Source organism: Cebus imitator, unplaced genomic scaffold, assembly GCF_001604975.1.
Source record: "Cebus imitator isolate Cc_AM_T3 unplaced genomic scaffold, Cebus_imitator-1.0 Scaffold309, whole genome shotgun sequence".
Classification (NCBI taxonomy): Eukaryota; Metazoa; Chordata; class Mammalia; order Primates; family Cebidae; genus Cebus; species Cebus imitator.
Window position 1 is genome coordinate 2032763 of NW_016107624.1, and position 24294 is coordinate 2057056.

Below are 24294 nucleotides of genomic sequence, written 5' to 3' on the forward strand. Positions count from 1 at the left end.
AGAAAGAAAGAAAGAAGAAAGAAAGAAAGAAAGAAGAAAGAAAGAAAGAAAGAAAGAAAGAAAGAAAGAAAGAAAGAAAGAAAGAAAGAAAGAAAGAAAGAAAGAAGAAAGAAAGAGAAAGAGAAAAAAGGGCTTTTTTTAGGGTGTTGGGGAACAGAGCTGGTGCTGTGGGTGGCCTGGCAGGTGGGTCTTGGGGCGGTGGGGGTGAGGGATGAGGGGATTCAAGGGAGTTTGTCTAGAGTCGGTCCTCACAATGCTGCCAGCTTGTCAGTTTCTCCCCTGCGCCTGAATGCCACCATCTGCCATCAAACAGCCCTGGGATCTTGGGAGGCTGCAAAGCCTGCCTGACATCGCATCTCTCCAGTCATTATCCTCTCTCTCTCTGCTGGCTCCTCAGCCAGACTGCCCGTGTCCCTCTTGGGATGGTACTGTCTGCACAGCCTCCCTTCCAGCTTGAGAGAGGACGTCCACCCCATCTCTTCTCCTAAAGGGCCCTTGCCAAATGCCTGGGTACCTTCCACTCCCATCTCAGCTCTGAGCTCCTCTCGGCTGTCTCTCCATAGCATGTGACCATGCGGAAGCCTCCCTCCTGGAGACACGATCTTCCCATGTCTGTTTCATGTCGCTCTCCTGCCTCTTACTCCCTCTCTCTTGCTGGCTTCTTCTGCTTTTCCTTGCTGTGGGCCCCACAGGGCTCTCTCTCTCCCTCTTTTCCTGTCATTCATTCCCCAGGTTGAAATATCTTCAATGAATCCATGCCCTCCAAATCATTATCTCCAGGCCGGCCTGCTTTTTTGCCACTGGGATATCGCATTAGCCTGTTAAAAAAATGAATCTCATGGTCTTCCCTTATCAATTCTATTTTTCCTTGAGTCTGGCCCATTTTAGTAAATGGTCTCTCTATCCACCTAGTTGTTCAAACCAGAAGCCTGAGGTCATTTCTGAGACTTCTCCCACCTCCTCTCAACACCTCCACATCCTTAGGACCATAAATCTCTACTTTCCTGCCCTGACTCACCTCAGCAGCCGTTGCCCCCTAAAGGCCCATAGCCTCCTTGCTGGTCTCCCTGATTCCACCATTGCCCCTTCCAGAATGACCTTTTAGAAACACAAATCAAACCACACACTCCCCTGCTTTGAACTCTTCAATATTTCTTGCCCTGCCCACCTACCTTTCTTGCCCTGCTCTGTGGGATCGATGCCTACCTCTCCAGCTGCCTCTGGAGCCCATGTCCCTGTTCCCCTCACCCTGTGGGCCTTCATTTCCCAGAACCTGCTCCACACGATCCCACCTTGGGACCGGTCCCTGGACTCTGCCTGGAACACCCTGGGTCCCACCTGGCAAAGCTTCCATCTCAGCTCAAACGTTACCTTCACTGACACATCTCTCTGATCCACCTCTTAATATAAACGAGGTCCTCTCTGTCCTCCTCATTAAAACTTATTTCACAGACCTCATCACAATGTCCAGTTACATGCATATTTCTGCGTTTCCGTGTTTAATGTCTGCCTCTGCTACCAGATTTCAGCAGCGCCAGGGCTTGGGTGTTCTGTTCGTCCCTGTGTGTCCCCATCACCCCCAGTTCCCGGTGTGTGGGGCTGCTCAGTGAACGTTAGTTGATCCACTTAGGGTAGAAAAACCCAGGCTTGATATCACACATGCCTAAGTTCAAATCCAGGGTTGGCCTCTTACACATTGCAGGATGACCTTGGCTTACTCCCTGCCCAGTTGGGAGCCTCAGTTTCTTTCTACCCTGCTCGGCTCTGGGGAGCTCAGTGATAGAAAACAGACATAAAGGGCAGGGCCTGTTTCTGGCACATGGAAGACACGCTGTAAAGGTAGCCTTCTTTCTTGATTGTCTTTAAGTCATGAGAAAGGCCAAGCCTGGCAGAATAGAGAGTTCCCTTGGAGGGCCGCGGCTCAGATTCCCATTCCATCCAAAGATGGGCAAATTGGAAGAAGTTGGGCCCTGCTAACTCAGCCACCAACGGCAACCCCCCATTCCCCTGGCCGTCCAACAGTTAACTGACGGGGCCTTTTGGAATCTCCAGAAGACCCCAGCCTCAGTCTTGGGTGGGGCAGAGCGGTGCCCACTTGCCAAGCAGACTGAGCCCCGTCTTCAAGGTGAGACCCCTCTGAAGAGCTCTTCAAAGCTGGCCTGGCATTTGGAGCAGTGACAGGAGGCAGATCAGTGTCAAAAATAAGACAGAGCAGGGGGTTTCAACTTGACTCACATTAAGAATGTCACATTAGAGCACAAATGAAAGGGAAGAGAAATGCTCTTTTATGCGGGAGTTTATTTTTGTCACTTTGTCAGAGAGAAATTGCAGCCCGGAGGGCACTGGAGCTGCACCGAATCACCCAAAACATTAACATGCAAATTGCCTTCTTTAGAGAAGGTAATTTTATTAGTGCACGAAAATGTTTCTTTCACTGTATTAATGCCTAGGAGCGGTGCTATCTGAGGGCTGGTTAGGGCAACTGCAAATGGAGAATTAGGGAGGGTCCCGAACTCAGTTAGGTCCAGAACTCATTACCTCCCCAGCTTGGGACCACTGCGTGTCCTCGGAAGTGTGGAACAAGGCGCGCTGCAACGTGCACAGGCCGGAGAGGGCAAGTGACTTGTTCAAGATCATACAGCTTCTTTTTTCTTTTCTTTTCTTTTTTTTTTTTTTTTTTTTTTTTTTTTTTTTTTTTTTTTTTTGAGATGGTCTCACTTTGTCGCTCAGGCTGGAGGGAGAACAGTGGCATGATCTTGGCTCACTGCAACCTCTATCTACCAGGTTCAAGTGATTCTCCTGCCTCAGCCTCCCAGGTAGCTGGGACTACAGGCAACTGCCACCACGCATGGCTAATTTTTGAATTTTTAGTAGAGATGGGGTTTTACCATGTTGCCCAGGTTGGTGGTCTCGAACTCCTGACTTTAAGTGATCTGCCTGCCTCAGCCTTCCAAAGTGCTGGGATTATAGGCATAGGCCACCATGCCCAACCCATCATATACTTTCAATGAGGAGGCAGAGCTGAGGCCACACAGCCTGTGTCCGGATACCCGGTGACCAGTAGCAAACCATGAGGTCCTGGAAGTAGTCACTGTGAGAGCAAGGAGCCTAGTGAGACCCCATCTACCTATTCATTCACTCATGCACTTGCTTTCAATAAGCTTTCCCTGTGCTATGCCCTGGGCCCCAAACATGAATCAGGCACTGGCATGAGGCGCCTGGCATCCACTGGGGACAGGTGGAGAGAGGATACAGACACTTGCAAATACTCTGATCCAGTGAGCTATGACGGCCAGAGAGGTGTGCCTGGAATCAAGAGAGCACAGAAGAGAGCATGGCTGTGTGGCAGGGAGGGCAGGGAGAAGGATCTGGAAGCTTCACAAACTAGCATCTCCCCCGTGGGTCTTGTGCAGGCAATCAAGGCAGGGAGGGAGGTTACAGGAAGGAGACACTATGAACAGAGGCCCCGAGATGGAAGCACGCTCACTGGCCCCAAGCAGCACAGGACGTGTGGGCGAAGAGCGTGGTGGGAATGCGGGCTGCGGTTGTGGAGGGTGGAGATGAGGCTGGCAAGACTGAGCTCAAAGGCTAAAGAGCTCAGAGGTACCTGTATCCTGCAGGTAGCAGGCAAACCCTCCAGGACCCATGCAGCCCAGAACCATGCTCCCCCTGAGATTTTAGAAGGGAGGGGCTTCCCCAGGCCCTGTGTTGCCAAAATGACAGAAGGTTCTCTGAGGCTGCGCTTATGTAAGCCTTCCTCCTCCCTTCGCAGATGTGATCAGTGGGGAAGTGTGGGCAGAGACTCCCACCTGCTACCAAGAGGAACGCGCTCAGTCATGTAAGGTCTCGCGGAACAGATGAGGTGAGCTCCCTTTCTCTAGAGGCTGCTTGGGGCCTCCTGGGCCGAGGACACATCTTTGCCCTGAGTCGGGTGGCAGATGCATGGTGTGGCTGTGGTGGAGCACGAAGACCGGTGACAGCAGCCCCAAGAAGCTGAACGGGAGAATTGGCTACTATTAACATTGGGCCAGCCCTTCTTTGTTGTGGGGGTCTGTCCTGTGCATTTTCAGGCTGTCTAGCAGCAGCCCTGGGCTTGACCCTCTAGATGCCAGTATAGCAAACTCCCTTCTCCCAATAGGACAACTAAAAATGTCTCTAATCGTGGCCAAATGTCCCCTGGGGGGCAAAAGTGCCCCCAGTTGAGAACCACTGGTCTCTCTAGACTTCAGGGGAGACACAGATGCCTGGCCACTGGAAATGCCCCAATTCTTCCAGTGAGATGCAGGGCACCCCAAGAGCACGCACCTGCCTTCTCCAGCCGCCCAGGGGGCAGAGGACAGGGCAGCTTTCATCACATACTTGTGGACTATCTCAAAAAGAAAGGTGTCTAACTTATTCCTAAAAAGATCTGGTCAAAGAGTAGGCTGGGATGTAGAAAGCTAATGGACAGTAGGTGCTTCTCCCAATGCTTTGCTAGGGTCTCAGAGTCCCTCACTGTAAAACAAGAAGGTTGCGAGAGACGATCTTTAAGGTTTCTTCTCCCTTTTTTTTTTTTTTTTTTTAAGACACATGATTTCTCTCTGTGACCCAGGCTGGAGGACTGGAGTGCAGTGACATGATCATAGCTCATTGCAGCTTTGAGCTCCTGGACTCAAACAATCCTCCTGCCCTAGCATCCTGAGTAGCCGGTCTTACAGGCACATGCCACCATGCCTGGCTACTTTTTTGTAACTTTGTGTATGTGTGTGTAGAGACAGCGTCTCGCTATGTTGCCCAGGCTGATCACAAACTCCTGGGTTCAAGTGATCCTCCCGCCTTGGCATCCCAAAGTACTGGGATTACAGACATGAGCTACTGTGTGCCTGGCCTCCTTCTACTTTTGAACACTATGATTCCATGTCAGTAAGATGAATATGCAGGAAATGTTACCCATGAAGTCTGAAGGTGGCTCCTTTGGGCCAGATGAGGCCCTGTCTTGGGTAACCTGGGCATTTTCTTGATGACAAAAAACTGATCAGATGGTGTGTAAAATTCTTTCTGCTCTCTTGGGTTAAATGAGTAAGCCCAGATTTCCCCAGATAATCTGAAGGGTAAACACTTCTGGAATGTTGGTCATTGCTGCAGTTTCTCAAAGACCATTAGAATCTAAAGAATTATGGCTCTACCACTCACGAGCTGGGTGACCTTGGACCCATTACTTAACCTCTCTGAGCCTTAGCTTTCTTCTCTGTAACCTGGAGTGGAGAGCTTAAATCTCAGGATTGGTGGGAAACGTGCAAAATGCTAACAGAGGACTTCTAGTTTCAGCTCTGACATGTAAAGAGCTTAGAAGTCATTGCTCCTGGCTGGGCACAGTGCCATATACCTGTAATCTCAGCACTTTTGGGTCTGAGGCTAGAAGATCCCTTGAGTCCAGGAGTTCAAGACCAGCCTCAGCAACATGGTGAAACCCCATCTTTATTTAAAAAAAAAATGAGAGAAATAATCACTCCCATCTTCACAACAAGAAAAAAAGCTGAGCAAATTGAAAATCAATGACTTTTCTAACATCCATGAGTACTGAGGTCACAGAATAAGCTGCAACCCTAAAAACCAGAGAGACCTATGAATGTAGAGAATCACAGCTGAGCTCAGCTTACCAGGAGCAGAAGCTGCTGGAGCCAGGAGTTGATAACATTTCATTGGTAATTGATGAACTGCTAGCAACAGTGTGAGGCTCAACCTTTAACTAGGTTGAGTTAAAAACGCCCGGGGGCCAGTCTTAGGGGGTCTCCCACCTTTTTGTGGGTGGGCTCCAGAAGCCCTACCAGGTTCTCAAGAAAGAGTGGAGAAAATCTTCTCATGCTTCAGGAAGGGGTGTGGGAGGTAACTATTTTGGAATATGCCTAGAGCACTCTCTATAACAAAGGCCTGCTAATGGGGGAAACTATTATTTACTTATTTTTTGTTACTATCATTATTATTAAAGACAGGGTCTTGCTCTGTCACTAAGGCTGGAGTGCAGTGGAGGAACCACAACTCACTACAGCCTCGACCTCCTGGGCTCAAGCCAACCTCCCACCTCAGCCTCCCAAGTAGCCTCTCAACCTCCCACCTCCTAAGTAGCTGAGACTACAGGCATGTGACACCAGGTGTGTGACCTGGCTATTTTTAAAATTTTTTGTAGAGACAGGGGTTTCACTGTGTGGCATAAGCTGGTCTCGAACTCCTAAACTCACATGATTCTCTTGCCTCAGCCTTCCAAAGTACTGGGATTAGTTGGGGTAAGCTACTACACCCAGCCAGAAACTACTTTAGTAGAGGCTGATCTGACCTAGGGGAAGGGCAATTAGACAACTCTAGCCTTTCTAGCCTTTCTAGTTTTCACACATAAAGGGAGAAAAAAAAGGGGCTAAGAAACACTTCTGAAAGTCACAGCCCATGGACTCAAGCCCGCTAAGAACAGATTTAATCTCAAGATTATAAAATGCTTTCTCTGCCTAGCACCTTGTCACCACATCAACAGGGCTCACTCCAGTGTAATAACAGAGGATTACAACTGAGGGAGATCCAAGGAAAAGACTCAATTTAAGGATTTTTCGGGGAACTCCAAAGGCAATGGGGGAGAAAAAAAAAACAATTGGAGGAAACTGAAGTCTCTGGCACCTACGACTACAGCATATATTAAACACAGCCCAGCTCCTTGCAAGATAAATATAAAACATCACACTGAAAGCCTGATTACCTCAGTTCCTATTATCAGATACTTCATGGCTGGCTTTCAACAAAACATTAAAAGATCTGCGAAAAGGCAGGAAAATACACAGTGTGAGGAGACAAAGCAAGCATGAGAAACAAACTCAGATGTGACACAGATGTTGGAATTATCCAATGAAGAATACAAAATAATGATTAATATGTTAACGTCTTTGATGGGAAAAGTAGGGAACATTCAAGAACAGATGGAAAATGTAAGGAGAAGATGGAAACTCTAAGAATCCAAAAGAACTGTTAGAAATAAAAAACATCATAACAGAAATGAAGAAGGCTCTCAATGGGCCCATCGGCAGATTGGATACAGTCAAAGAAAGAATCAGTGAGTTTGAAGATATGTTAATAGAAATGCCCGAAACTGAAAAAAACAGAAAAAAAAAAAAAAAAAAAAAAAAAAAAAAAAAAAAAAAAAAAAAAAAAAAAAGAAGAATATACAGGAATAGTGGGACCATAACAAAAGGTACACAATATATGTTATAAGAATATCTGAAAGAGAAGAATGAAGGGAGCAGAAGATATTCGAAGTAGTAATATTTGAGAATTTTCCAAAATTATAGACAGACACAAAAACCACAGAACCTGAAGCTCACAGAAAACCATGCAGGACAAATAACAAAAAGCTACACCTATGGAATATCATATTTGAACTGTAGAAAACCAGAGACAAAAAGAAAATCTTGAAAGAAGCCAGAGAGGAAAAATAATATCTTACCTATATAGCATTAAGGACAAAAATTATACCAGCCGTCTCACCTAAAACCATGCAAGCAAGGAGAGAGTGAAGTAAAATAAAGTACTGAAAAAAGAAACCCCACCAACCTAGAATTCTGTATGCAGTGAAATTACCTTTCAAAAATGAAGGAGAAATACGCTCTCAGACAACCAAAAACTGAAGGGATCTCTTGCGAGTAGACTTGCTTTGTAAGAAGTGTTAAAAGAAATTTTTCACAGAGAAGAAAAATGATATAGGCCAGAGACTCAGATCTACATAAAGAAAGGAAGATCATTAGAGAATAAATAATGGAAGATAAAATAAAAATGTTTTTTCTTAGTTTTAACTGATCTAATAGATAATTGTTCAAAGTAATTAATAGCAACAAGATATTGGGTGATTATAGCTTGGGGATAAGTGAAATGAATGACAGCAATGTTTTAAGGCATGGAAAAGAAAAATCGGAAATTCTCTGTTATAAGGTACCTGCACTATCTGTGAAGTGGTATAGTGTTACTTGAAAATGGACTTATTAGCTGAAAACTAATTGCAAACTCTATGATAATGACTGTTTTTAAAAGTGGTATAATTGCTATGTTAAGAGAAAATGGAATTATACAAAATTCTCTATTAAAACTGGAAAAGGCAGAAAAAGAGAAGCAAAAACAGAAACAAAGAACAAGTCAATGAATAGAAAGCTGTTACAAACATGGTAGGTATCAATCCAACTATATCAATAGTTACTTTAAATGTGAATGGTTTAAGTAAATTAAAGGACAGAGACTGTTGAGAGGATAAAAAAAAAAAACAAGATCCAACTGAAACACAGTTTAAAGATAAAAAGAAACATACATTTAACATAAAAACAAAAAAAGATAGATAAAAAAGCAAAGGGCCTGCTTTACAAGAGCTTCTGAAGGAAGCACTACACATAGAAAGGAACAACCAGTATTAGCCATTCCAAAAATATACCAAAAGGTAAAGAGCATCAACATAATGAAGAATCTGCATCAACTAATGGGCAAAACAGCCAGCTAGCATCAAATGGCAGTATTAAACTCACATATATTATTATTAATCTCAAATTTAAATCGACTAAATCCCGCAATCAAAAGACACAGCCAAAACCCATCGGTATGCTGCATCCAGACCCATCTCACATGCAAGGATACACAAAGACTCAAAACAAAGGGATGGAGGAAGATTTACCAACCAAATGGAGAGCAAAAATAAATAAATAAATAAATAAATAAAAAGCAGGAGTTGCAATTCTCGCCTCAGATAAAATAGACTTTAAAGCAACAAAGATCAAAAGAGGCAAAGAAGGACATTACATAATGGTAAAAGGATCAATGCAACAAGAAGAGCTAACGATCCTAAATATATACGCACCCAATACAGGAGCACGCAGGTACATAAGGCAAGTTCTTAATAACTTATAAAGAGACTTAGACTCCCACACAATAATAGTGGGAGACTTCAACATCACATTGTCAATATTAGACAGACAGATTAACAAAACAGAAAATTAACAAGGATATCCAGGACTTGAACTCAGACCTGGAACAAGTAAACTTAATAAACATTTACAGAACTCTCCACCCCAAATCCACAAAACATACATTCTTCTCAGTACCACATCACACCTACTCTAAAAGTGACTACATAATTGGAAGTAATCACTCCTTAGTAACTGCATAGCATTTCACAGACTTAAATGAAATATTGGTTGGCTGCTTATTTTCCACCCATATTCCTTCCTGTCTCCATTGTAACCACAATTATTGGCATAAAAGAGGTTTTCAATACCCATTTTTAGACTGCATTCTAGCCTGGGCAATAAAGCAAGACTCCTGTTCTCTCTCCTTCTTTCTCTTCCTCTTTCTCTCTTTCATTCTTTTTCTTTCTTTCTCTCTTTCTTTCTTTCTTTTTTCCCTTAAAAAAAAAAAAAGCAAAGGGATGGAGAAAGATATATCATGATACCCCTAACTAAAAGAAAATTATAGTAGCTATGTTAATTTCAGACAAAGCAGACTGAAAAACAAGGAAAATTATGAGGGATAAAGGTGGGTAATAATGATAAAGGGGACCATTCTCCAAGGAGACATAACAATCCTTAACATGTATGCACCCAACAACAGACTGTCAAAATATGTGAGACAAAACTGATAGAACTGCAAAGAAAAATAGATAAATCCACTATTATAGTTGGAAACTTTGACACCCCTCTATCAGTAATTGACAGATCCAGCAGGCATAAAATTAGTAAGGGTATAGTTGAACTTAGCAGCACCATCAATCAACTATATCTAATTGACATGTATATAATACTTTATCCAACAAGAGTAGAAAATACATTCTTTTCAGTTCACATGAAATACTCACCAAGACAAACTACATCCTAGACCATAAAACACACCTTTTTAATAAATTTAAAAGAATAGAAATCATACAAAGTATTCTCTCAGTCCACAATAGAATTAAACTAAAAATCAGTAAGAAAAAGATGATTGAGAAGTCCCCAGACATTTAGAGAATAAGTAGCACATGTCTAAACAACGTACAAGTCCAGAAAAATCTCAAGAGAAATTGAAAATATTTTAGGTCAGGTGCAGTGGCTCATGCCTATAATCCCAGCACTTTGGGAGGCCAAGGTGGGTGGATCACCTGAGGTCGGGAGTTCGAGACCAGCCTGACTAATGTGGAGAAACCCCATCTCTCGTAAAAATACAAAATCAGCTGGAAATGGTGGTGCATGCCGGTAATTCCAGCTACTCGGGAGGCTGAGGCAGAGGTTGTGGTGAGCCAAGATCATGCCATTGCACTCCAGTCTGGGCAACAAGAGTGAAACTCTGTCTCAAAAAAAATTTTTTTAACTAGGTGAAAATTAAAATATACAATTTATTGAAATTGTGGGATGCAGTGATATTAGTGCCTTACAATTTATAGCAATAGATTAGACAAGAAGAAAGATCTAATATCAATAATCTAAGCTTCCATTTTAGGAAACTAGGATAAAAGCAAATTTAATCCAAATTAAAAAGATAGAAATAAATAATAAAAATTAGAACACAAATTTATGAATTAAAATAGGAAGAAATCAATAGAGAAAATCTATGAAACTGAAAGCTGGTTCTTTGAAAAGATCAATAAAATTGAAAAGTTTCTAGCCTGGCTAACTGAAAACAAGCAAACAAACAAAAGCAAACCAAAAAAGCAACAACAGAGAAAGAGAAAAGACTCTCAGATTACTAATTAGTAATTACAAATTACTAATATCAGAAATCAAAGAGGGATCATCACTATCACTACTGATCCCATGGATATTAAAAAGAAAATAAAGAAATATTATGAATAAGTCTATGTCTACAAATTTGATTAGATGAAATAGACCAATTTCTTGAAAGAAACAATTTATGAAAACTCACACAAGAAAAAACAGATAATTCGAATAGGCTTTTATCTATTAAAGAGAATAATCAATAAATTTTCAAAGAAGAAAGCACCAAGCCAGATAGGTTCATTGGTGAGTTCTAACAAACATTTAAGAAAGAAATGATACAAATTCTTTACAATCTCTTCCAGAATACAGAAGCAGAGAAAAAACTTCCCAACTCATTCTGTGAGGCCAGCATTACCCTAATACCTAAGCCAGATAATGACATTACCAGAAAGAAAAACTACAAACCAATATCTCTCTTGAGCATAGACATAAAAACCCTCAACGAAATATCAGCAAACTGAATCACAGGCTGGGCACCAATGTAATTCCAACACTTTAAGAGGCCAAGGGAGGAGGATTGTTTGAGTCCAGGAGTTCAAAACCACCTGGGCAATCCAGTGAGACCCTGTCTCTTCAAAAAAAATTTAAAAAATAAATTAGCCAGGCGTGGTGGCACACACCTGTAGCCCTAGCTACTCAGAAGGCTAAGGCAGAAGGATAAGCCCAGGACTCTGAAGCTACAGAGAGCCAAGATTGTGCCACTGCACTCCAGCCTGAGCAACAGAGCAAGATCCTATTGCTAAGGGGAAAAAAAGAAAAAAAAGGAATCATATACCATGACCAATGCAATTACTTCATCAACTTGATAAAGCAATATCTACAAAATTCCTATAGTTTAATGGAAATAAACTAGATGTTTTCCTCTTAGCATCAGAAACAAAAAGCTCCCCCTCACCACTCCTGTCCAGCATTATACTGGAAGTCATAGCTAATGTGATAAGACAAGAAAAGGAAATGAAAGTTGTAGGGATTTGGAAGGAAAAAATAAAACTGTCTTTGTTCAATGGATTGTCAATGTAGAAAATCCCAATGAATTGACAAGGAAATCTCCTGAAGTAACAAATGACTGTAGTATGGTTGAGGGATACAAGGTTATTATAGGAAAGTCAAAATTTTTAATATATTAGCAATGAACAACTGGAATTTGAAATTAAAAACATAACATCATTCACATTATCACCAAAATAAAACATTTAGGTATAAATCTAACAGAATATGTGCAAGATCTATATGAGGAAAACTACAAAACTTAGATGAAATAAATAAAAGAAGATCTAAATAAATGAAGAGCTACTTCATGTTCATGAATAGGAAGATCACCATTGTTTTTTCTAATTTGATTCAACACAATCCAAATGAAAACCCCAGCAAGTTATTTTGTGGATATTGACAAACTAATTCTACAACTTACATGAAAAGACAAAAGACTGGAATTGTAAACATATCACTGAAGAAGAAAAAGAATAAAGTCGGAGGACTGACACTACCCAATTCCAAAATTTACTATAAAGCTCTAATAATCAAAATAGTATAATATTAGTAAAAGAATTGGAACTAGACTAATGGAATAGAATAGAGTGTCTTGGCAGACCCTTATAAATATAGTCAACTGGTCTTTGACAAATGAGTAAATGCAATTCAATGCAGGGAAGTTAGTCTTTTCAACAAACTGTGCTGGCACAATTGTGCACTGATATATAAAATAAATAAATAAATAAATAAAATAATCTAAACACAGACCTTACACCTTTCACAAAAATGAACTCAAAATGGATCCCAGGCCTAAGTGTAAAATACAAAACTACAAACTTCTAGATGATAATATTGGAGAAAATCTAGATGACTTTTGGGTTGGCTATAAAATTTTAGACACAACACCAACAGCAAGATCCATGAAGGAAAAAAATTAAGTTGAACTTTACTAAAATTAAAAAGTTCTCCTCTGAAAATACATTGTTAGGAAAGTGAGACAAGCCAAAGACTGGGAGAAAAGTATTTGCTAAATATATATCTGATACAGAACTTGTCTTAAAAATATACAAATAATTCTTAAAACTCAACAATAAAAAAAAACCCAATTAAAACATGGGCAAAAGATCTGAACAGACACTTCATCAAAGAAGATATACAGGTGGCAAATAAGCACATGAAAAGATACTCAACATCAAATGTCTTTAAGGAATTGCAATGAGGTGGCACTACATACCTATCAAAATGGCTAAATCCAAAAAGCTGAGTGTACTAAGTGTTGCCAAGGATGTGGGGCAAAAGTAACTCTGATTCATTACTTCTAGGAATGCAAAATGGTACTACTTTGGAAGACAGTTTGGCATCCCTCAGCATCCACAGGAGATCAGTTCCAGGTACCCTCACTGATGTCGAATTCTGCAGATGCTCAAGTTCCTTATATAAAATGGTGTAGTATTTGCATATAACCTATGCACATCCTGCTGTATAATTTAAATTATCTCTAGATTACTTATAATACCTAACACAATGTAAATGTTATGTAACTGTTATGCGGTTATTTTACTTCGTATTTTTTAAATTGTTATTTTTTTTTTTTATTTTTCTTTAAAAGAACTATCAATCCATGGCTGATTTGAATCTGCATATGTAGGATGTATGGATATGGAAGACTCACTGCATATATATGGAGAGAGAGAGAGATAAACAGATATAGATACAGAGATAGATATTAATAGATATGAATATGTGAGAGGGGATTTACTAGGGGAGTTGGCTCAGGGCTGAGACGTCCCACACACGACAGGCCATCTTTAAAGTGGGGACCCTAGGAAACCAGTGGTGTGGCTGAGTCAAAATCTAAAAGCCTCAGAACCAAGGATGCCAATGATGTGACTCAGCACCAGGCCTAAGGCCTAAGAAGCTGGGGTTGGGGGAGTGGGGGTGAGGGGAAGACCTGGTGTAAGTCCTGCAGTCCAAAGGCCAGAGAACCTGGAGTTCTGATGTCCAAGGACAGGAGAAGAAGAGCGTCCCAGCTCCAGGAGGCAGCGGCGGCAGAGGAGTGGAGAGGTGGGGGACAAGAGAAATGAGAAAGAGTCATCTTTGCCTTTTTTGTTCTATTTGGGCCCCCAGCTGATTGGATGGTGCCCACTCACATTGAGAGTGATTCTTCCCCATCAAGTTCACCAACTCACACACCAATCTCCTATGGAAACACTCTCACAGATACGCCCAGAACTAATGCTTTACCAGTTCTCTAGGTATTCCTTATTCCAGTCAAGTAGACACTGAAATTAACCATTGCACCATACGATCCAATCATCACATCCTTGGGTATTTGCCCAATGGTGTTACAAACTTATGTCCACACAAAACCCACACACAAATGTTTATAGCAGCTTTAATCATGATTGCCAAAAACTGGAAGCAACCAAGGTGCATCTGAGTACGCCTTGTACCTAAGTGAACAGATGAACAAACTGTGGCATATCCATTCAGTGGACTATTATTCAGAGATAAAAAGAAATGAACTAGCAAGCCGTAAAAAGACATGGAGAAACCTGAAATGCACGTTGCTAAGTGAAAAGAGCCTGTCTGAAAAGGATACTATATGACTCCAACAAAATGACTTTCTGAAAAAGGCTAAACTATAGAGACTGAAAAGATCAGGGGCTCAGTGGGGAGGGCTGAACAGGAGGAGCACAGGGAGTTTTTAGGGCAGTGAAACTGTTCTGTATGATACTGTAATGGTGGATATGTGACATTATGCATTTATCAGATCCCACAGAACTGTACAACACAGGGTGAACCTTAATGCAAACTACAGACTTAAGTCGGTCATAATATACCAAGGTTTTTCCATTAATTATAACAGCACGATAATGCAAGATGCTGTTGTAAGGAAACTGTGTGCATGGGGTTGGGGGAGTGTATGGGAATTCCATACTATCTGCCCAATTTTTCTGTAACTATATGTTCTAAAAACATTAAGCTTGTTAATTTTTTTAAAAAGGCTTTTTGGAGCACCTGACCTGTGTTCGCTGCTTGATAAATGTAGCTGAGGTTGGTGTCAGTCACTGGCAGTGGCGCTGGAGAAAGTCAGGAGGCCTGGATCCCGGCCTGAGCACTGCAGGGGCCGTTGGAGACGGCCCCTAACTTTCCCATCCTTATTCCCACAGCCCTAAATCTGGGATAAGATAAATTCCTTCCCTCAGGGCAGTTGGGAGGGTTAAGTGTTGTGTTTTGCAACAGTAAAGTGTGTACAAACATTCTACTGACTTCCAGGACGGGGAGGAACAGATGAGGGGGTGTCAGGGAAAGCCCTCACAGCCCACGAGCTCCCTGGACACGCTGCTGTTGTTAACACCAGACTGAGCCAAAACCAGGGGCCAGACCGTGCTGCTAAACGCAGCTCTGCCCAATTCTCGGGCCTGGGAGCATCTGAGAGCCGGCACGCGGCTCATATTTTCACGTGCCTGTGACTGTTGTCACTGTGCAAGATAGCCCAGGACTGAGACTGGGGCATAGCTCCTGTTCTGCCCCTGCCTGCCTGTCGATCTGTTTCTGGCCCTCTAAGCCTTGGTTTCCTCCTCTTGTAGATAGGGTTGTGGTAGAGCTCACTGGAAGTGTGTGCACGGTGTGGACAAGTGGGTTTGGAAACGGGTTGTGGTCTATAACACCTACACCCACCAGGAAGGATGGTGGTGGCTAATACAGAAAAAGAGCTACAGTTTGGGCCGGGTGTGTACTTCATCACTAAATCCTGACAGTGCCCCAAGGTAGATGTCACTGGCCCTGGTTCAAAGGACGCTGAGGCTCCCAGAGGTGCAGTGCCCCCTCTCAGGGCTTCCCGATGGCAGGTAGCAGAGTATAGAAACCCAGTCTGTCTGACTCAGCTGCTGGCTTTCTACACAATGCTGGATGCTGTGGCTGCCATTCCTGAAAGATCTGGGGATGGTGAGCAGCAAGTGTGGGGAGAGGGGAGGCCTACATCCAAAAGAATTCAGCTTTCCCGGCTTTGTCTGTTTTTGGGGGATGAGGCCAGATGATAGGGAGAGGTCCTATTCTCTCCACCCTCGAGGTGACTGAGGATGAGGAAGGACAGGTGCTCGCCCGACAAAGAGGCAGTGGGTGTGACCGCACCTTGCCTGGCAGCACTACTGGGGGAGAAGTGGCTTTAGCAGGGCTTGGAGATCAGGGTCTGGGTGAGCGAGGGGGAGGTGGACCTGGCATTTCTGCTGGCTCACTTGCTTTTATTAAAAATAATTCTGATGCCAACTGTTTTGTAAGCATGTAGGGCACACATCCAGAGAGGCCCATCTGACTGTGAGATAATTTCAAGGCTGAAGAACGTCGTTCGTGCCAGACGCCTCGCACGAGCCTCTGCGTGAAACTGGCCTACTTATCTGTGGCCTCCTGTATTTCAGGGGGAGGGGGCAACCATGTTTACGTATAAGGGAGGCTGCCCTCAACATTCCAAATAAAAATACTCTTCAATATTTCAGTGATTCTTTAACCAAATACATTTCAGCTGGGGTTCACTCCAGCTGAGGGAGCAGAGGTGTCAGAAGACTTGCAGTCAGTGACTGAGGGAATTCGGTGAGAGATGGTCATGAGGCTCAGAAACCACGGGATCAGCAAGTTGCCGGGGCTGAGTCCTGGTCCCTGGGACCTGTGTTTGCAGAGCACCTGGTAGATGCCAGGCTCAGTGCTTGGCCTCATGCAGGCGGGAACAGCTCTGCTTCCTGGATGTTGGTCTCACGTCAGGGGCAGATGTCCAGGTTCATTCACAGTATTCGACGTGTGCTGTGGTCAAGGGCAGTGCTGGGTGCTGTGGAGCAAGTGAGAGGGTGCTGGGCCCAGCCCGAGCACTGGGGGAGGCTCTGTGAGGAAGGGGGACTGGGTGGTGGTGAGCAAGGAGAGGGGGTTCCTGCAGAGGTGGGGGCCCGAGGGGGCTGACCCCTCTGGCTGGAGCGAGTATGAGGCTAGTGATGAGTGTGGGGACTCAGAGCAGACAGAGGTCCAGCTCTCAAGGCCCTCAAATGTGCCAATGCTCTCCCCTGGGGTTGGAACTGTGACACCAGTGACTGCAGGTAGCTCAGGGCCAGTGTAGGTCTGCAAGTGATTAGAGGAGGCAGGGCTCTGGCTTCCCATAGTCATGGTGGAGGCTGCCAGCGCCACTTTTCCTCTGCCTTCGCCAGCCTCACTGTCCCCACTGTCACCAGGGTGGAATGAGGAGGGCCTGGCACTCTGTCGGCCACCAAGGGAGTCTGTTGTGGCCACGTCCCAACCCTCTCATCTGACTGTGAGGCAGGCCCTTCTTCCATCTCTGTTGCCAGCACCTGCAAAGCAGCTGGCAGGGGTAGGTGCCCCGGAAGCACTTCTTGAGAAAGGAGTGCATAGGAGCAATGGGATCATACTAGGGGCAGCCCTGCTTCCTGAGCATTTTCCATGGGCAGACAGGACCCTGAGCGCTTTCCATGTTATGTTTCATTTCATCCCTCCCAGTGTTTCCATGAGGCAAGCACCATTATTATCTCCACTTTACACATGATGAACTTGAGGCTTGGAGGAAGTTACCTAACTTGCTTGAGGTCACATAGCTAGCAAGTGACCAGGTGCAGATTGAAAACCCAGTTTGTCTGATTCTGAAGCCTGTGGCTTTGGGTATATAGCAAGTCAAACCAAGGCAGTCCCCCAGAGGTGGGCACGTAGCTCAGAAGGCAGGCATGTAGCTCATCAAGCAGTGGAAGAAATGTTTCTTATTTTGGTCAAAGAGTACTCAGCATATGTCAGACAGTAAACAATGCCATTCTTAGATTTCCCTCTCCAAGCAAGGGGTGTGTGGTGCTTGAGCTCTCATGGAAAGGGGAGGTGGGGAAGTCGCCACAGTCAGTTTTTTCTTCCTTTGCTCTCATGTTCCCATTGGTTACTGAGAGGAATCTTTAGCTTATCTTTTAAAATAGCAAAAACATCTGGCTTTGAAGTAAACAAAGTTCAGAAGCCCCCAGATGTTGGTCTTTCGTTAGATGGACAGGATGCCGGTTGCCCAGCTCAAATGTTACCTTTGCAAGTAAAATGTTTGTCTCTCACAGCTGACAGCAGTGATTTTGTCTTTAATTGCCTAATCTTGATTCTGTACTCATCTCTTACCATGGAGATGTGAAATTCCACTCTGGAAAGAGTTGAGGGCAAAGTCTCCATGATAAGAAGGAGCTTGTGAGTATAATTTACATGAAATAAGTGCATCTTCACTGACAAATTTGTTTCTTTATTTCATTCTGGGCAACGAGAGGGCTACTTGAGGGCTACAACATCCTAGTTTTGCTGATAAAACTCTCATTTAGAGTTCTGTGTCCTGCTGGAAATTCTAGAGTTGGAAATTAAAATACTTTTCTTTCTTTCTTTCTTTCTTTCTTTCTTTCTTTCTTTCTTTCTTTCTCTCTCTCTTTCTTTCTTTCTCTCTCTGTCTCTCTTTCTTTCTTTCTTTCTTTTTAAATGGCAATATATTGGCATGCTGGAGAGTGTAAGCTACATGTTAGTAAATTCTATCAAGCTCTGGAATAGTCATTGACATTCTGACAGAGGTGAAGGTGAGCCCGCTTAGGGAATGATGAACCCAGGGTGCAGATGGAGAGTTCCTTAGGTGGGGAGAGCCACATATTAGGTGTAGGTCATTGTCAAGTCCTAGCTTTTGTTGTGAGCGGTGAGTTTGTGGATGCCTATACCATTATTAAAAATAGCTAATTTAAAAAGCTAACTAAATAAAAGTGGGCTACACATGGATCATGATGGAAGTGTCTCATGAACCAAGGGTGATGGTTAATCTAATTCTATGAACCTGAGGTCCAATAAAGCACAAAACAAACAATCAAAAGCAAACTTATTTAAAAGGATTATTTGAGGTTTAGATTTCATAATGTGCCCGCTTTTTCTCACTAGTTTTGATTTTTTTTCCGAATTATTTGAAGCACCATTTTTTCTTCTCCATTTCAATAACAAGGTCCTCTTTTGCACGTTATTTTTGTTCATAGAAGTCTCAAGCATCAGGGATCTGGTTAACCCCTTCAGTGGGCACCAAAGTCTTATTAGGGCAAAAGGAAAGCCTGACTGGCTTCAGGAGAGGGGAAGACGCTTCAGCGTTTTAACACAGCAGGCACTGGGTATGAGTGATGATCCAGTCCAAATGGGCATGCAGAGGAGGGGAGGGAGACCCTGTCAAAGAGACCACCTCTACTCTAAGCTACGGTTCTCACACTCAGCACACCCTGCTTTGAGGACACAGGGCATCTTTTATTTTTGCATTTGTCCACTCATCACATACTCACTGGGCACTGGGCGAGATGCCCTGCACGTTCCAGGCCATGTGCTAGGCCCTCGAGGATACGGAACACACAGTGGGTGGCTTTTCTGGGTCACAGCATCCTACGTGCCTCGTATACATTCTGTCTTAACCCTCACAGCAATGCTCCTCTGTTCCTCCCCCGAGATAGCTCTGGTCGTATACTACTGCAACTGTCAACGGTATGTCAGATTCATTTGTGACTGAGAGACACTGGGTATAATGGAAAGGGAAGTAGGCTCTGAAGTTAGACTGGTTTTTATTCAAATAATAGGGTCCCCACTGTAACGTTTTCTTTAGAGGCAGGATCTCTTTCTGTCGACCAGGCTGGAGTGCAGTGGCACAACTGTAGCTCACTGCAGCTTTGAACTCTGGGGTGCAAGTAATCCTCCTGCCTTGGCTTCCCAAGTAGCTGGGACTATAGGCAAGTGCCATCATGCCTGGCGAATTTTTAAATTCTGTATAGAGATGGGGTCATGCTACGTTGCCCAGGCTGGTCTTGAACTCCTAGCCTCAAGCAGTCCTCCCATCTCAGCCTCCCAAAGTGCTGGGATTATAGGCATGAGCCGCTGCTACCAGCCCCCACGGTCACTCTTGTCATGTCTGTGTAATTTTACCTCTTTGAGGCTCAGGTTTTTCATCTGTTGAATGGGAATAACAATGCTTATCTCACAGGATGGTATGAGAAGCAAATGAGGTAATGCACAGCAAGCATTTTTTATTTCTGTCCCATATAAATGTTCAGTAAGTGGTCTCTTTTTTTTCCTTAAGAGGGTAGGATCTGTACATAATTTATCTTTATATCTCTGCAGGGCCCAATACCTGGTAACACGTTCATGAGCTGTTGGTTGAGTGGATGAATGAATGAGTGAGTATGTGTTCTCTGAGCATGAGAACCTGGGCTCTACCATTCTTCACAGGTTTCTTCCTTTTCTGCCCCCCAGCAGCTGTGGGATGGGGAACGCTGTCTCCCTCAGCATGGCACCATGCCTCCAGCCAGTACCTAACTGGATCTGAGAGCCTGGGAACCCCTTGGCTCCACACAATGGAGGCATGAAAAGAAGACCCTCTGGCTTTTCTGCTGATACTCGGCAAAAGGAAGAATGACCACTCAACCACAGACTTCTTCTTTTGCTACTCAGTAGCTTCCTGAGTGGTCCTAAGAAGGTGGCTGTCTCCAGATGCCCCCCTCCTTGAGAATCAGGGGCTTGGACCAGCCTTGGGAAGGAGGCAAGAGCTGGGCCCTGGTTGGCACCAGCAGTGGCTCCTGAGACCATGGGCACAAAAGGCTTCCCATGCCTGGCTTTCATGCCCAGGCCCACTTCCTAGACCCCAGGCCCTGTTATTCCTTCCAGGAGTGATGAAAACTCCGAGGATGGAGGAAGGGGAGATTGGTGGTTGGACAGGAACCCTCTCTGCTCCAGTTCTATCGTCCCAGCACAGGCTCTGTGAGTGCCTCCTGCTGCTGCCATCCCCTCTGACTCCTGCCTCACGAGCCCCGTCCCCTCTGCATCATGGAACAAGCAGTGTTTGGTGTAGCCTTGGATGGGGGAACAGCACCCTGGGTGAGGGGGTAGGAGGCTTGAGTTCAAATCTTGCCTTCCTTTGCTACTCCCTGGCTGTGGGAGTTCAGACAAGTCACTTTTGCTCTTGGGACCTCGGGGTGCTCATCTGTAAAAGCCGGTACTGCTGCCTACCTGGAAGGCCTGGCATGGGAATTTGCAGTGATATGTGCACACATGAAGTAATCTCAAAATGCTGTTACTATTGGCGATGACCACTCCACCTAGTCAGGGGCTGAGGTCTGGCGAAAGGCCGGGGAGATCCCAGCCCTGAATTTGCTTATCAGTATGTGCTAAAAATAAGTATGTTTCTCATTTCCATAGCTTGGTCAGCAGAATGCAGAGACCCTGGCAGACCCCAGAAAACCTCACCGGAGCTTGAACTTCGGACAGCCCCTGTGGATTCCGCTTACCAGGAGCAATTTAAGAGGCAAACAAAACATGAAAAACTACTCAGAATTAACAATGGGCCAGATGGTAATGCTAGTTTGCAGCAATAAAACATGATAAATAGCTTCCTGCTGCTACTCCTGATCAATTTCAATATTTAATAATTCCACGGCCACCCCCACCCCCTCATCTGGCCCCCTCCACAGGATCCTGGATGACTCACCACATTCAGCTCACAGAGCAAACACTTCTCCGCTTTCTGAAGGCGTCAGCAGAAAGTGCCGCCGCTCCGTTGTCACATGAGCACTCTCAGCCCTCGAAATGATAATTAATCTGCCTACTTCTCCTGAAGACGAAGATGCTCCTTCTCATGCCTCTCCTGGTTGCCAGGGAGGGCTGTAAGGGAGCTGCCAACTGCAGAGATGCCACAGAAGCACTCACCTTGTTGATTCAATGACTGCTGGTATTTCCTGGGTTTTGCTTTTGACTTAAAGAAAGGGGAGCTGCAGGGAGCTTGATGGTGGTCTCACTCTAGGACCAGTTAGGGGGAGAAGGCAACCTGGAAGAGGCTCCGGAGGGTTGGTGTTTGAACCTTATCCACCAGCCATGCCTCTCTGGGCCTCAGTTTCCTCCTCTGAACAATGGAGCTAATCATATCTACCTCTAGGAGAATTCTAGCCGGTGCTGCATATGTAAAGTGCCTGCAGAGTGCTTGGCATATAAGGGCCAAGAACTGGCAGCCGGGAGCATCATTATTAAACAGGAAGCCAAGCTGCAAATGATGCCTGAGCACCGGTGCCCTGCAGGAAGGACCTGCTGTGTCTCTGTGGTTGGGAAGTTTCTGGCCTACATGGGCATAGGGCAGGATTGGCTAGGGGTGCAGCAGGTGCCAGGCAGATTGCCCCCAGGATTCTCCCCAAGGGGTGTCCACTAATAAGATAAACTGCCTTGTGCCATCAGCAAGGACTCCAAAGACCTCAGTGCAGCCCTGGAGAGCAGGGATTGTTGGTGCCATTTTACAGATGAGGAACTGGAGATTAGGAGGTGGAATGGCTTTTCAAGCTGACAGAGGCAAGAAATGGCATAATCAGTTCTAATCTGGATCTCCCAATCTGACTTCATGTTGTCTCCACCAACTCACAGGACCAAGCTGCCCCACCCCTCACGACCCGGTGCCTCCCTTTTTGCAGGGAGGCAGCCGGAAGAGGAGGTGGCATGGGTGTCAGGGTGCTGCGGGCTCACGGTTCCTATGTGCTCTCTGTCACCTGAGCTGGAGTTTACTCGTCTGCGAAATGAGACTCATAATGCCTACTGAACTGGTTCATGGGGACATTTAATGAGGAAATATGCATGAAAGGACCTTGAGGTTTGGTGATGAGCTGGACAAATGTCAGTTATGGTTATGATAATTTTTTTTAGAAAAACACCCTCTGGGCTGGATGCAGTGGCTCGTGCCTATAATCTCAGCACTTTGGGAGGCCGAGGCAGGCAGATCACTTGAGCTCAGGAGTTCAAGACCAGCCTGGCCAACATGGTGAAATCCTGTCTCTACTAAAAAAATACAAAATTAGCCGGGTGTGGTGTAATCCCAGCTACTTGGAAGGCTGAGTTAGGATAATTGCTTGAACCTGGGAGGCAGAGGTTGCAGTGAGCCAAGATCACACCATTGCACCACTCCAGCCTGGGCAACAGAGCAAAACTCCATCAAAAAAAAAAAAAAGAAAAAAGAAAGAGAGAGAGAGAGAAACACCCTCCGTGAGGAAAAAGTTTGGAAACTCATCTACCTGAAGGTGGGTTCTTCTCACAGAATGCTTTGCCACAGAACCTAGAGGATCAAGATCAAATTTTCTTGTGTGGCATTCAAGGCTTTGACAGCTCCTGTAACCTCATCTCTACCCCTTGTCATGTCCCTTTTTGCTCCTCCCCACCTGGGCTACTTGGTATGGTGTAAGCTCAACAGCCTCTCCTGTGTCATGCCAAGGCCAGGCAATAGCCCTGCCAGAGTGTCTGTCCCAGCCCTGTTCACCATCTGATGCCACACACCCTTCTCCTGAAGTCTTCCTTGGTCCTCCCTGGATGAGGAGCTCCTCTGCTGGGTCCCTGGATAGCTCCTCTGAGCTGCCCTCCATCCCAGCCAGCACCCTACTACCTAGCATCATTTTCTCACCTGCCTCTCGATGCTATAGAGTTCCTTCAGGACGAGAACCAAGCACTACACCCTCCAGCCCACCCAGGGCTGGGCCCAGCATATGCTCAGGAAATGTGTGTGAGGGGTGAACGAATGGATGAATAACTGAGCATTCCCAGTATGGATGAAATCTGAGCCTTAAGCAAAGGCAAGGAATGGCCAGTGGTAGCACGAGAATTTGGAAGCATACAGTGCTCCAGGATTTAAATTCCGCTCAGTCCCTGGTATAATGTCTTGATCTGATGGGGTCATCTTCTTCCCCTGTCTGCACCCCATCTGGACCCTTGACAAGAAGGAACAGGAAACGTGCCACCCACACCTGTCAGGACCCCACAGGCCACGGCAGAGGAATGTTTCAGGTACCTGAGTCCCGCTGGTCCAGGGTCATGGAGTTCCACCTCCGTGTGATGTCAATGTAGAGGATGTCCACAGCAGCCATGGACAGGCTGCTGCTGCTGAGTTTGCAGTTCCTGCCAACAATGGGAAGTGACATGTCACTGCCAGGCTGAAGCCTGTCCTGTCTATCTCTCCTCCACTCCCGTTAGGGACTGAATGTTTGTCTTCCCCAAATCCATAGTTTGAAATCCTCTCTCTCCCACGTGATGGCATTAGGAGGTGGGGCCTCTGACAGGTGATTAGGTCGTGACAGTGGCACCCTTGGGAATGGGAATAGTGCTCTTCTAGGAAGAGAGACTAGAGAGCTTGCTTCCTCTCTGCTCTCCACCATGTGAACATAGAGGAAGGTGGCTGTCTGCAAACCAGGACGTGGGTCCTCACCAGACACTGGATCTACCAGCACCTTGATCTTGGTCTTCCCAGCCTCCAGAACCATGAGAAATAAATTGTTGTTTAAGCCACCTAGGCTGTGGCATTTTTGTTCTAGCAGCCTGAACGGACTAAGACATTGTCTTTGCTTGGATTGTGTTCCGGGTCTAGAATGTCCTCCCTTACCACAGCTGGAACTACTGAAGGGTGTCTGGCACGGAACAGTGGGAGAGAAGGCTGGTGATGTAAGCAAGGTTAGATCCTTGCATTCCTGTAAGTTCAGCCATTTGGTTAGTTAGGGGTCTAATGGGCTGGAAAGAGCAAGAACTTTAG

The 24294-nt window shown here is 44.9% G+C and overlaps 1 protein-coding gene across 2 annotated transcripts in view; it reads right to left on the reverse strand.

Moving 5' to 3' along the window:
• TTLL11 (tubulin tyrosine ligase like 11) overlaps positions 1-24294 on the reverse strand; it is a 274229-nt gene that overhangs the window by 21593 nt on the left and 228342 nt on the right. Inside the window, exon 8 of one of the 2 annotated variants that reach the window (XM_017503337.2) lies at positions 23560-23666. The exons of the other annotated variant lie outside the window; for it this stretch is intronic. Coding sequence (XP_017358826.2) covers positions 23560-23666 — 107 coding nt within the window. The remainder of the gene's footprint in view (positions 1-23559; positions 23667-24294) is intronic. 2 annotated transcript variants of the gene reach the window in all.